This window comes from Melozone crissalis, unplaced genomic scaffold (assembly GCF_028551555.1).
Source record: "Melozone crissalis strain CALT ecotype California unplaced genomic scaffold, PUWL_Pcris_2 ptg000041l_1, whole genome shotgun sequence".
NCBI classification, from domain to species: domain Eukaryota; kingdom Metazoa; phylum Chordata; class Aves; order Passeriformes; family Passerellidae; genus Melozone; species Melozone crissalis.
In genome coordinates, this window is record NW_026535819.1 from 8059028 (window position 1) to 8071510 (window position 12483).

The 12483-nt window shown below is 49.1% G+C and overlaps 1 protein-coding gene across 1 annotated transcript in view; it reads right to left on the reverse strand.

The window, feature by feature from the left end:
* The window catches only part of PAPPA (pappalysin 1), a 174548-nt gene that overhangs the window by 14751 nt on the left and 147314 nt on the right, over nt 1-12483 (reverse strand). Inside the window, exons 18-20 of the mRNA XM_054283889.1 lie at nt 9685-9832; nt 7028-7137; nt 473-544 (exon numbers count right to left, since the gene is read on the reverse strand). Coding sequence (XP_054139864.1) covers nt 473-544; nt 7028-7137; nt 9685-9832 — 330 coding nt within the window. The remainder of the gene's footprint in view (nt 1-472; nt 545-7027; nt 7138-9684; nt 9833-12483) is intronic.

Genomic DNA, 12483 nt, shown 5'->3' on the forward strand with positions numbered 1-12483 from the left:
TTTTCTGGTTTAGACTGAGGTGGCCAGCGGAGGGAGGTGTGATTTGCTCCATGTCCAGCTGTGCTGTCCACCCAGTGGTATCATCTCTGGATTTCCTAAACTTTCTCTGCCCACACCAATGTCCAAAGCTTAGCTGGCCTTGGAAAGTATTGTCCCTCAAATAAGTCAAGATCAAGGAAAAACAAGAGAAGGCTTTTGCAACTTCCCAGAAACCCCCAGATTCTGGGAAATTCTTTTGGTCAACCAATGTTTTTGAGCTGTTTGATCATTTAACTCCTGTGAGAGTCACCAACCATCATCTCTGGGAAAACCACCAATTTCCCCACTGAGTGTCTGAACCAATGCAGGCAATCAGTCTGTGTGATAGGGTGGTCATTGAAAACCAGAATTTACAGCCCACGTGCCTGCAGTGATTGTTTCTGTAAGATTTAGGAGAGTCACCATGGACCACCTGAGCTAAAGCCAAACTCACCTCACAGCCTTTAACACAATGAATCAGGGAAGGGTGAGGGTACCACTTGAGTCCTGCCGTGCAGACAACGCTCTGGAGGGAAGAAATAAAATAAAATAAAAAAAAAAGCAACAGGTTAAGACAAAGAAATCAGTGTACAGAAAGTCAGTGTGCTGGCTCCTATGGCTCTCCAGTACTTAACCAATGAAGTTCAGTTCCTAACTACTCTTGTGTTCTCAGGACCTGGCTGTCCTCCAGGTATTTACAAGAAGTGTTGGACTTGACACTTGCAATAACAGAGCATTTGAGATTAAAATAATATTTGAGGTTCTCCTAAAATGTCATGCCCAATATTTCACTCATGGTGGGGGAACGTGGCAGGGAAAAGCAGAGGCACAGGTCCACTTTTGCTCTTGGGTAGGGGGGAGACATTCTAAGAATTAATTTAGGGATTTCTTCGGTGCTGCCAAGAATTGCTTTCTTTCACTGCCCATCATACCTTTGGTTCTTGAAGATGGAAGGTGGACTTTCAGACAAGTTTTAGCACCATCTTAAATAAAAGCACCTCCCGCCACACACCTTCAGAATAACCCCCAGACAGGACAGCATCCTTGGCTACATTTTATGAGCTGTATAATAATTTCTCTTCCAACTTTGCCTATAGAAAATAAGTTGCACACTCAGTTTTGGGCAAAAATGATGACCATCCTCCTAGACAATGACACAGACAGAGACACCTAGATTGAAAGAGTGGATGAAAACTTTGGCTGGTCAGTGGAGACGGTGGTTCCACACCATGGGCATCCTGGAGATAGGGCTCTCCAATGTTCCTTTGGGGGTTGTTGCCCATGGATGAAGCCCTACAGTGTCCAGTTGAGCAAGATGAACACACAGAGACTCACCTAAAGCGTGGGGTTGGTGCTGGATGGAGGCCTGGGGAAAGAAGGGATTAACATTTGGGAAGACACAATGCAGAAGCCATCCCTTCCCTTGTTCATCTGAGGGCTAATTTATTCCATCTGCAGGGGGAACCTCAGCTTGTTTTTACAGTTCCTGTCATTGGAGGCTTACCTGGCGTGTGCTAGAAAAAAGGACTTTTATACTATCTGACTCGGGCTGTTTATCTTTCCGATGCTCTTGGATTTTCCACTATTAGTCAAGCCCAGCTTGCCCCACCTGCCTCTCAACAGGGCCTGTCTGTGTGAGCAGAGAAGTGGCAGGGGAGGGGAGGATGTTGTTTATCCCCAGGGAAGGAGGGAGGGAGGCTGCAAGGTGCGGGGGCCCGCGGTGTCACACGTTCCCCCTTGACAGACAGCTGGAGATTTCCAGGCTGCTGCCTGCCACAAATGGTGAGGGCTTTTCTCTGCCCCCACCCCCTTCTGTTTGCTGCACTTCAGAGGGGAGAGAAAGGAAACTTTCCTAGGTTTGAAAATAAACAAGGCCAATCGACAGAGAGGGAGCGGGGAGAGCAAAGGAAGTGGTTCAAGAGCATTTGAACCCAAGAATTAGAACAAAGTGGAAAAAATTCAGGGGTCTGTCTCCTGTATCCAAGGTCAGCAGACAATAAGTGGAAGAAGTGCACTTCCAAAGAGCACCTCACATTCCCCTGGTAAGAAGCATCAATATTTACAAAACCTCACACTCTGTGAGTGTGTGAGCATGCAGAGTGAACAAAAGAAACCAAATAGCCCTGAACCAGGCTCTTCAGAGAGGAGCTTTCCACACGAGAGCAATCCCTCACAGAGGATGCACTGACTGTTTTCCTGACCCTTCAAGTATTAAAACACCAGCACATCCCTTAAAGGAATGGATGGGAGGTGAAGTTTCTAAGACAGTTCTCTCTGAGTGATCACTCAAGGTCATCTTCAATCCAAAACAAAGCCTTGGGCTGGGCATCCTCAGGGAATGGGAATGAGCCAATGCTCTCCACAGCACAGGAAAGCCTGGAGCCAGGTGAACCACTGAGTCCTTTGGACATTCCCATTCCTCTGGAGAGGGATCTACCAAAAGCTTCATAGCTCCATACCAGTTACTTTGTCCTCTCCTTGGATCATCCTTTGCTCGCAGAGACCACTAGAGCTGAATTCAATCCTGCTAACATTCCTGGAGCTGGAAGCAGAGGAAGGACCCTAGGCCATAGTCCTGACCCCTTTTTCTGGTTTTCCAAGCCCTCAGTTCCCACCCAGCCTGTTTGTACCCTCAGGCTGCTGCTGTGCTGTGTGCAGTGCACTGGGAGAGAGGATGTGAGTAGAGAGAGAGACTGGGCTGTAAAACTGAGAAATTGGGAATGATTTGGATTGCTGGGCATTGTTTCTGCCTCCTGCAATTCAAACAGGCATACAGGTGCCACAGGGTGCTGCGGGGGGCACCTGAAATGAACAAATGTATAGAAAGCAAGCAAGGATGGGTGAAGGTGGTACATGAGGATGATCTGATGGAGTCGGTGTGCACAGACAGGTAGACTCAGAATGCCAACAAAGGATGGCATGGTGCATGGAAGCGCCACATCCACCACATGGTGCCTGGGGAATAAAACCCATCTGGCACTGTCTCCTGAGAGCTCTGTCCCTTCCTTGTGCTGCCCTGTGCCCCAGGCCCCCATGGTGACATCTGCTGTCCCCAGGGTGACATTGGCTCCCCTCGTGCAGCACAGCTGTGCAGCCAGGTGGGGTGGCTGGGGTCCTGTCCCCAGCCCAGGAACACCACCCTGCCACATCTGTGTGGGTGCCTGGGACTCCATCTGCTGTGCAGGGAGAGGGAGCTGGGCTGTGCTCCCACAGTAGGTGACAAAGAGCCAAGGAAGCAAATCAAGCTGTCATTTTCTCCTTGTGAAGGAAGACCCAGTGCCTCTGGTGCCGGCTTCCCTCCCGTGGTGGCACTAACACAATGATGTCAACCCTTTGTGGGCTGCAAGGGGATCAGGTTTCCCCCAGAGAGGCTGGTGGAGAGCTTTCCTCCACCTCAGATGGGTCAAGTGTCCCCCCGGGCTGGAGCCCAGGGACTGGCATCTCCTGCTCTCAGCTAACTCACTCCTCAGGCACTAAAGGAACAGGACAATTACCCATGGGCTTTATGAGTGAGGGGATCAGCCAGGAAAGGGGACTCCTCCTGTAGCTGCAGATGGAATGGGATCTCCTGCCTTCCCAGGAGTGGAGCTGCTGCACCACAAGTGGGTCACATCAATATTCCGTGACTCAGTTTCCCTGCCACAAAATGAGCCTGAAACTCTCAAAACCAAAAAAAAAACCCAAAAAACAACAAACATACAAACAAACAATCAAGCAAAAACCTACCTACCAACCAACGAAACACCCTCAAAATCCCCAAACCCAAAAAGCTCCCACAAACAAACAAAACCAAACAAAAAAAAATACTGGGAGGGGAAGGAAGAAGGAAAAGCGCAAAGCTTTAGTGATTATGGGAGTATTTAAGGAGCATTTCCACTAACGAGTTCTGGACATTTTTAATCCCAGGGCTTGCATGGGAAGAGGGGCCATGGTCACGCTCAGCCCAGCAGAGCTGGGACGTGCAGACCCTTTGAAGGCTCTCCCAGGCATGCACATGCCTGCACACTATTTAGCCTGTCCCTGCTCAACACTAAGGCAAGAACCCAAGTTCAGACAACCTAAGAAATGAGGTGTCTGCTCTGTTTCTCTGCAGTCAATGGGAAAGAGCTGTCAAGCTGTCTCTTGGAGATATTTCCTTTTTTTTTCTCCCCACTGCCTGCACAGTCATTCTTGGCAGCTCTATCCATTGGTGTCTTCAGCAGCTTCTTGTGCCACACACAGTGAAGGGAAAATTGTGGGGACAGCAATGCTGCTCTGAGCACACCCCACAGCAGAACAGAGGTACAGAACATTTCAGGTGATTTTTTTGGGTTTTTTTTCTTGCTGAAAATACTGATTTGGAAGACAGTGCCAGCTTATACTGATTTCAGCAAACTGTTTCAGACCCAATAAAGCAACTCAACCTAAATGAATTCTGAAAAAATACAAAAATATTTAGACATTTTGTGAAATGAAATATCTGTTGTTGTTTATTGTTTGAGAGGACATTTAATTTCTAAGTCTTTGCTGTGTTTTTGTTTGTTTCTTTCATTTTCACTAAACAAAAAGTTTACAAAATCTTCTTGGAAATGAAATGCTACGTTATGTTCAAACCAACATGTTTTTTCTTCCAATTTTTTGGTTCACCAAAACTCACAATAACAAAAGGGTCTCTTTGATTAAGGATTTTTTTTTTCAATTCAGAAGAACTTTGAGTGAACCGAAAAATCAAGTGATTTCCACAGCTCTGCTCTAAACAACCCTCAGAGAAGGGATAGTTCCTTCTTTCCACTTTGCTTCCATAACAGATGTTGCTTGAGCTGCTACAGACAAATTATTTATTTTTCCTTGTCAGCTCTCCCTGTGTTTTCTCTGTCCCCATCCCCTCAAAGGTAAGCACCACAGATCAGTCCTGCCTTTATCTTCTTCCCATCCTGCCCTCATTTGTACTTTACTTGTGCCTGAAATTAAAGCAACAAAAAAGTGTTTCCTTTGCGTCATTGAAGCGCTCCGAGGTGCACAAAGACTCGCCGTGTAAATGCAACCAGCTGCTCCCTGTGCTCATATGGCACAACAGCAGAGCTGTCACTGGCCATAAACAGAGACACGGCTTATTAATGATATATAACACATTGCCATGGGGACCTTGCCCCAAGGCATCCCAGCCCCATCTCTCCAGGATGTCCCCACTCCCACCGGAGGTAGCGTTTCTCCTGGAGGTGCCCCAAGAGGTGTTGCTCCCCATGGGTGACATCCCATTATCTGCAGAGTTGGATAAACTGGATGTTTTACAGATACCAATTTTTTAATTAAGGATTTTTTAATCCCTTCCAACACGAATTCCCCAGCCCAAACCTCACTCTCTAGTCACAAAGCATTTGTGGAACTTGTGTCTGCTCAGGACCTAAAGCTCTTGCAAGATCTTCACCATCAGGGGTGAAAAAAAGGGCTTATTTACTGCTGTGCTCTTGGAAACCATGATTTCTCCTCCATCCCTCACTCCCCTTGTCTCCCCCTTTACTACTCTATGTTTTCCCTGCTGCCTAATGAGCCCTCCAGAGACCTGCAGGTATAAAACTCGTTACAGCTCCCTCCACGTACCCGCATCAATAAGTGAAGGAGTGCAGAGAGAACAGGAGGGAAGCTGTCACTTTATTTCCCCATGAATTACAAACCACTTTAAAGTCTGGCACTCAGGAAAGGGCCAGTGAGAAATTGCCCCTCATACAGAGATAGGGGTTTTCTTTATGTTTCATGCCAGAAACTTGGCAAAGCCTTGGCTTATAAGGCAGTCACAGAACATCAGCGTCTGGAGCGAATGGGAAGCTGGGAAGGACATTATGAGCTTGTCATATTATCTGGACTTAAGTTTCCCACTCCTTTCCCAGATTTATTCTCTTACTCTGCATGAAACAGTGAAGTTCAAAGTGGTGGAGAGTTCTGGAGCCGCTTGCTACCCACAGCCAAGGCCAGATTTCAAAAATCCCAAACCCTAGGCGTACATTTAGGCATGTAGAGAAGCAAATAGACTGTCAAAGCTGCTCAAGACATGCTGGGGCTGTGTTGGCTGCTCGTTCTCCTTCTTAATGGAGTTCAGGTGTGTAAAACAGACTCCTGCAAAGCCAGGCCCAAGTATGTAAAAGCCAGAGGTGTTTGCTCAAGCACCATCAGTAACTTGCGCCCTGGTGACACCTGATGTGCCACCGTCTTCCACCACATGCTCCAGCGTGTGTCCAGTTAGACTTCCACACCTGCAGAAATGCCATAAAGCCACAAACACCTGGTTTGTTTGTAGGAACATGAGGGTTTCCAGGAAGAGCTAGGTGAGCGTGCCTCCCCCTGACACCCAAGCGTGGGCATGACACCCAGCAGCTGTTTGCTGCCAGCGGGGCTGAGTGTGTGTGTGTGTGCATGTGGTGTGCACGTCGCCATCAGGGCACGCTGGCACTGCTGTGTGCTGGAGGACGCTCGGGACTGTGAGCAGCTCGTGCTGGCTCTGCGTCTGCAGCAGGCAGGAGGGAGAAGTGGTGACCTCTGGAAGGGGCTGTGCTGAGCAGGCAGCTCTCGCATGCGGGCGGAGGGGCGGGGGGAGCGCTCAGCCAGCTCCGCGGGGTCGGGAAATGAAAAACCCTCTGTATCAGCTGCTTTTGTCATCCAGGAGCGGCGCAGAAAAATCCAGCCCTGCCACCCAAAGAATGCAAAATACGGAACAGGAGGAAGAAAATAAAGCCTGGCCAGTGCCCTTTCTCTGGCTGTCCATCACGTCTTCCTGCTGGATTTCCAGATCCAACCCCACTGATGTGAGGCCTCTACCTTGAACTGACTTTCACTTGGTAAACACAGACAGAAAGCAACTTGGAGAGAAAGCCACTTGCAGAGAAAGCTACTGTGTTACCGGAACAAACACAAGAAAAATCTGGAATTCTTTCCTAGAGGTCCAAATTCCCCATTTTCCACAGGTAACACTGATCACTCACTGCTCACAAACATGCAACAAAGGATGTGGTTCGTGCAGTCGCCGGGCACTGACCTTCACTCTCTGAGGGTTCATCCAGTGCTGGATGTCTTGCACGGTCTCGTTCACGCGCAGGAGGATGGGCTCGTGACTGTGATCCAGACAGGAGGTGGTACACTCCGTGCCTGCCCAAAACACAAAGGGGATAAAGCTAAAGGATAAAGCAGGCAGCTTCTGACCCTTCCAGCATCCTTCCAGCTGAAGGACAGGATTACAGCTCGTTTTTCCTAAATTGCAATTAGCAGTCGACCATAACTATCACATATCTCCTAGCCACACATGAAGTGCTGAGTACAACCCTGTACTGAGCAGGGGAGCGTGGGGGTGGCAGGTTTTCCAAGGCCTTTTTGAACAAGCTGCAAATCTAAGTGTTTCACTGGCTATTAACTCCAAGAAGGGGGTCAGGTTTTGCGCTTTCATATCATCAAGACAATGTGAAGGTTTTTTCCATTTCAACTGTTCTTTCAAGCAGTGGGGCTGATCAGGGAGAGGCTGTCGAACTCATCTCACCTGTGACATGGCAGAAACCTATTGTTTGATGGGTCAGATTTACAAACATCCAATAATAATCTTCCAAAGGGTGACCAAACCTAATGATACTGGAGGCCAGCTATCACCCAAGTTCCACAGTCAATAAGAAGTACACAGAAAGGTAATGATGGCTTTGTTCACACATAAACCTGCTTTTTCTCTGATTAACTGTCATGCCCAGTGGGAATCCTGTCCTTTCTTTATTAAAACATGCTGTGATACTCTGCAGCAATATCCCAGAGCCCTGTGGTGACACAACCATAAGCCCTTGTGTGTTGGACCATTACCATTTCCCCCCTGGAAAATCACTCTTGAATGGCACAGCTGCTGCAAACATGTCATTAGGATTTCTGCACTCCAATCAGCGCTGGGGGAGGAATTAATCTCTGCACTGGTTTGGAGAGCTGAACCTTTGGCTCAACACACGCCTCAGCCTGGAAGGGCAGATTAGGTGTCTGAGGAATTACTGAAGGTGTGTGGGATTCATAGTGACCACAACTGGTTGCTATTATTTTCCCCACCTGCTTCTGCCTCCTCACATTCTCCACTTGGAGGAGTCAGTGGGAGCAGCCAGACTTAGACTGGAAAGATGGGGAGTACTTGAGGTTTGTTTTGCTTTCCCAGGACACCTGGAAGGGCTCCAAGGACCTACTGGATGAGGCCTATTGACACCATCACCAGAGTGAATGACTGGCTCCTCTCCATGAGCGTGGTGGATGCTTTTTGAAAAGGACATTGGTCAGGCTTTCGAAAATGCAAAGAAGGGAGGAAAACCCCAACATCTGATCCCAAAAGTTGGTGCTGGGTGAGCCTACAAAGTGTGTGGTATGTCTCCATCTGCTGAGAACGAGAGCCAGCGGCCACTGTGCCCTCTCTGAGCTCCAAATCCCCCTCCAGAGAGAGCCTCACTCCTGTGGGGGGTCTGCCCCATGCACCCCTCACCTCCATGATGCTGTGTGGTCCCATCCTGGGGTCAGGCCCACCAGTCCCTGGGATTGGCACCTGCTGAGAGTCACTGTGACAGGAGCCAGAGCTGGCAGGCACCCAGCACTGAGACGCTGCCCTCCAAAACCAGGAACTGGGGTTTCTCTCCTTGCAAAAACCTGTCTGGTCCTGGAGGTAACCTCGTCTCAAGGGTAAAACGCCTCTCCACATTAAGAGTCGCCGCAGCCGCTCGCTCTCCCGGGCTCCACCACGCTGGTGGAGAGGAGCGGGTCGGAATTGTTTTGATATATGATCTGTAATTGGCATCATTACAGAGCGGTGATCTCATCCAGGTCGTGTTCTCCTCCCCGGGGAGGGAACACAAGCAGGCTCGCAGTCCTGCGCATGGCTGCGATATAATGAGGGAGCCGCGCAAGGAGGAAATTTCTCCAAGTTCAAAGGGACAGGAGGAGGCAGGAGGGGGATGGCAGGGGCTGGGAGGGGGGCTGCAGGAAGGGGCCTCGCAAACCTGTGTGGGCTGCAGGCAGTGCAGCTTCTGATGCAGCCCTTACAGCAGGGAGACCCCCAAAATGAGGGCAGAAAGTACAATATGGTGTGTACAGCTCAGAGTGTTTGTCCTTCCCTGTGCCTACGTGACACAAAACCAAGCTGAGCACAGCAGTCATCATCCCTTGCACAGGGAACATGTACCCCAGAAAGAAGGAGGAAAACAGACCCCTTAAAGCAGCTCCTAAACTGTCATACCAAAGGGAATGCTCAGCTGGTCTCATAATGTTTCTGGAGAGACCTGAATTATCCTAGTGCTGCATTCTCCAGTCAACTCCCTGCCTTTCAGCTTCTGGAGCACAGGTTTGTGCATGTGGCTGGAGGAATGGGGCATTACAAAAGCGTAAGAACAAAAGCGGGTACAATCCCTCCCTGGCACAGTGTGGCATACTGCTGCCCCTGAAAACCAGCTGGCCAAGAAGAACACCATGAAACTGGAAGCCCTGCAAGGAGCCTGCAGTCAGAGCATGTTACATGATGCCTGGCCTCTCAGAGCTTCACTTTTCCTAAAAGCATTTCCCTAAAAAGCCTCCCATAGCAGTCTCTTGGGCAAACAGGTTACTTGAAGGACTCCTTCCTCCCTCCCTGCCATCCCCATCCTCTCCCTGGTCTCCTGCTCCCACCTGGGGACAGGTGTGGGTGTTACCCACCTATGCCATAGCCACCAGCACACTGCAGCTTCAGGTGGCTGTTGAGCTGGGTGGGCAGAGCACACTGCCCCTGCATCTCCCTGCACAGGTGGAAGGAGCCGCTCCAGGTGCCATCCTTCCGGCAGTGGATCACGTTGCTGCCACGGCCCTGGGAATGAGGGAAGGAGATGATGAGGATTGACACAAAAATAGCAAAGACAGGCTGAGAGGTGAGAAGTGAGCAGAGATGTGGTGTTGCAGCAAGGTTCTGTTGGAGCTGGAAAAGCCCCTGGTTGGGATTGCCAGTCCTAGGAGCAGCAAGAAGGAGTTTTCTTCCAAAGAATAAAGAAAAGGAAACCTACAGTGTTGACACACACACACGCACAGAGAAACACATACATCTCTTCTCTTTTGTACAATTCAAGGTCTTTACAAGCCCCTTGCAAGGTCTACACCTTAGAACAGCCCAACTCCTGTTGCAATAGAGGTGCCTTCACCCCCTTTGCCTTCCTCCTTGTTACAGAGAGGTTGGTGTCGAATGCAGACAGTCGTTTTCCTCTTTGCATTTTCAAACCAGTTACATCATCTCTGTTGAAAAAGAAAGAATCCCCAATGACCATCTGAAGGAGGAAGGGAGAGTGGGACACGAGCTTAGCAGGGCAGAACGTGCTCTTTAGAGCTTGGCTGCCTTGAGTGACAGCAGGCGAAGGGGCTGAGACGGACACGCACAGAGGCAGGTGGGAAGGACGAAAAGATCCTCTGGTGTGGGAGTGGGCAAGGAACAGAATATGACATTTCTCTTATAGAAGAGATCCTTCGTATGATACTGAAGAATGAATACCAAAGTCCAAGGGGAAACATCATGCCCTTTAAAGACAACAAAGGAGTGCGCAGGCAATCTTTTGTCAGATCTATCTACACGGCGTTGGGGATTTCTGTGCAAACAAGCTGTTCTGTGGGATCTGCGGGCCCAGCTGCCATGGGGCAATGTGGGACATTCAACAGGAGGATGTCTGGTGTGGGTGGGCTCCAAAACTCCTGTAGGGGCCTTACTGGGTGGGAGAATCATGCAGGATCTCTGCTTCTCCTCACCCGATTTTCACGCCAGACATGCTGCCTGCAATCTACCCGCCCTGCTCTTGGACACTGTGCAGGATATCTTTGGGGATTCTTTAATGTGCTGTCCATACCGGGATCCCTGCAGGACTGCTGAACTTTTTGGATGAGCCCTGCCCCACAACTCACACCCATTGTTGCACAGGGACCTGCACAAACCTCTGGTACTGGCATGGAAGAGGGCTCAGCCTTCAGTGGTAGTCTTGTCCTTAATATCCTAATGCTTCCCTTTTTTTTGCTCAGTTTTGTTAATGAACACAGAGTTTAGTGAGATGCAAAGTGGTATTAGCAGCAGACTACGGTGTGGGACCTGCTTCCCCTTCTCTAGACATCTGGCCATTGCCAGAAGTAATAAGGAAATCATATGAAAGGAATAATGGAGCAGATGGACTCAGGGTGAGATCCTGCTTGGTGATTCTCACCTAAGGGCCAGTTTGGCAGAGATTGATTAATTTAGATCTGACTGTTTATATGATTTGTGTACAATATGCAGAAATGGAGGACCCTTGCTCTGGTGCCAGGGGAGGTACCTGCTTAAATGACCATTACATTCATGGTGATTAAGAGATGCTGTATGTGCAGCCAAGTCATGGTCTTCCAGCATGGTGACAGAGTCAGGAATAAATTGCTAAATTATAATTGAGCACAATTTGCAGTTTTAGCAAGTGTGGTGCACTTCCCTTGCAATTTCCATGCCAGGGTTCAAATGTGATTCTCAAAGATGAGCCATGAAACCTGATTTATGTTCCTGGATCTGGCTGTGCTTGAGGGTACTCTTGTATAGTTTCAGCAACATACTCAGAGATCCCAGGATATCCATTGCTATAGTAACATCCTGTCCATCATCCCTTGACCTGCAAAATCTCTTGTGAAAACCCCTGCTGGGTTTCTTGCTTGGATGCAACGTGTATTATCACCTTATATAGCTGAGAGAGACTTAGTGGGGTTTAATCCTTAAATAATTAACACCTCTCAAGTGGTTCTGGTTTGTGCCAGGAGCTCTTGCTCTTCTTCTGTAGCCTGTTTTCTGAGATATCTGAAAATACTTTTCACTGTAAATACCTTTCTCAAGATTTTATCTGCTCCTTTGCCCAAGGTGCTTTCGCAGCTGAGCAGTCACTCCTCTCCCTCCCAGTGAATAGACAGAGTTGTATCTCCCCCTTCCCAGAGCTTACTTCATTGCTGCTGTAACCCTGACTCCACTGCTTGCTCCTCTCTGTGTTCACCTCGTTTAAAAGCAAACACAAGCCCGTTCCACCAGCTGTCATTGCCCTGGATGTCCCAATTTCCCCACACTGGCAGTGCTGGAACACAGCACGGGCCATGCTGTCCCTCTGAGCAAGTGGTGGATGCACAAAGCCACAGCTGCTGTGTTGCAGAGCTCCCACCCCCTCTGCACCCGTGCCTGCAACTTCTCATTTCACACTGCTCAAAACCTCCCTCCAAGTCTTAAACAAGGAAAACTTTCCCAGGTGCCCTGATGTGAAACGCTGGGGCTCTGTCTGTTGTCACCGTGCAGAAGGCAGGCCAGAGGACAGGGAACAGGAGCTTTTAACATGTGGAGCAGGTACCAGAGGTGTCTTTCACATGACTGCCCCTAGAGCAGGGTTGGTACCTTTTTAAAGGTTCTCAGATTCTCATCTGATGATCTGAATTCTGATGATATGAAACAGCCCTTGTCAGAGCACACCCTGCTCCAAGCAG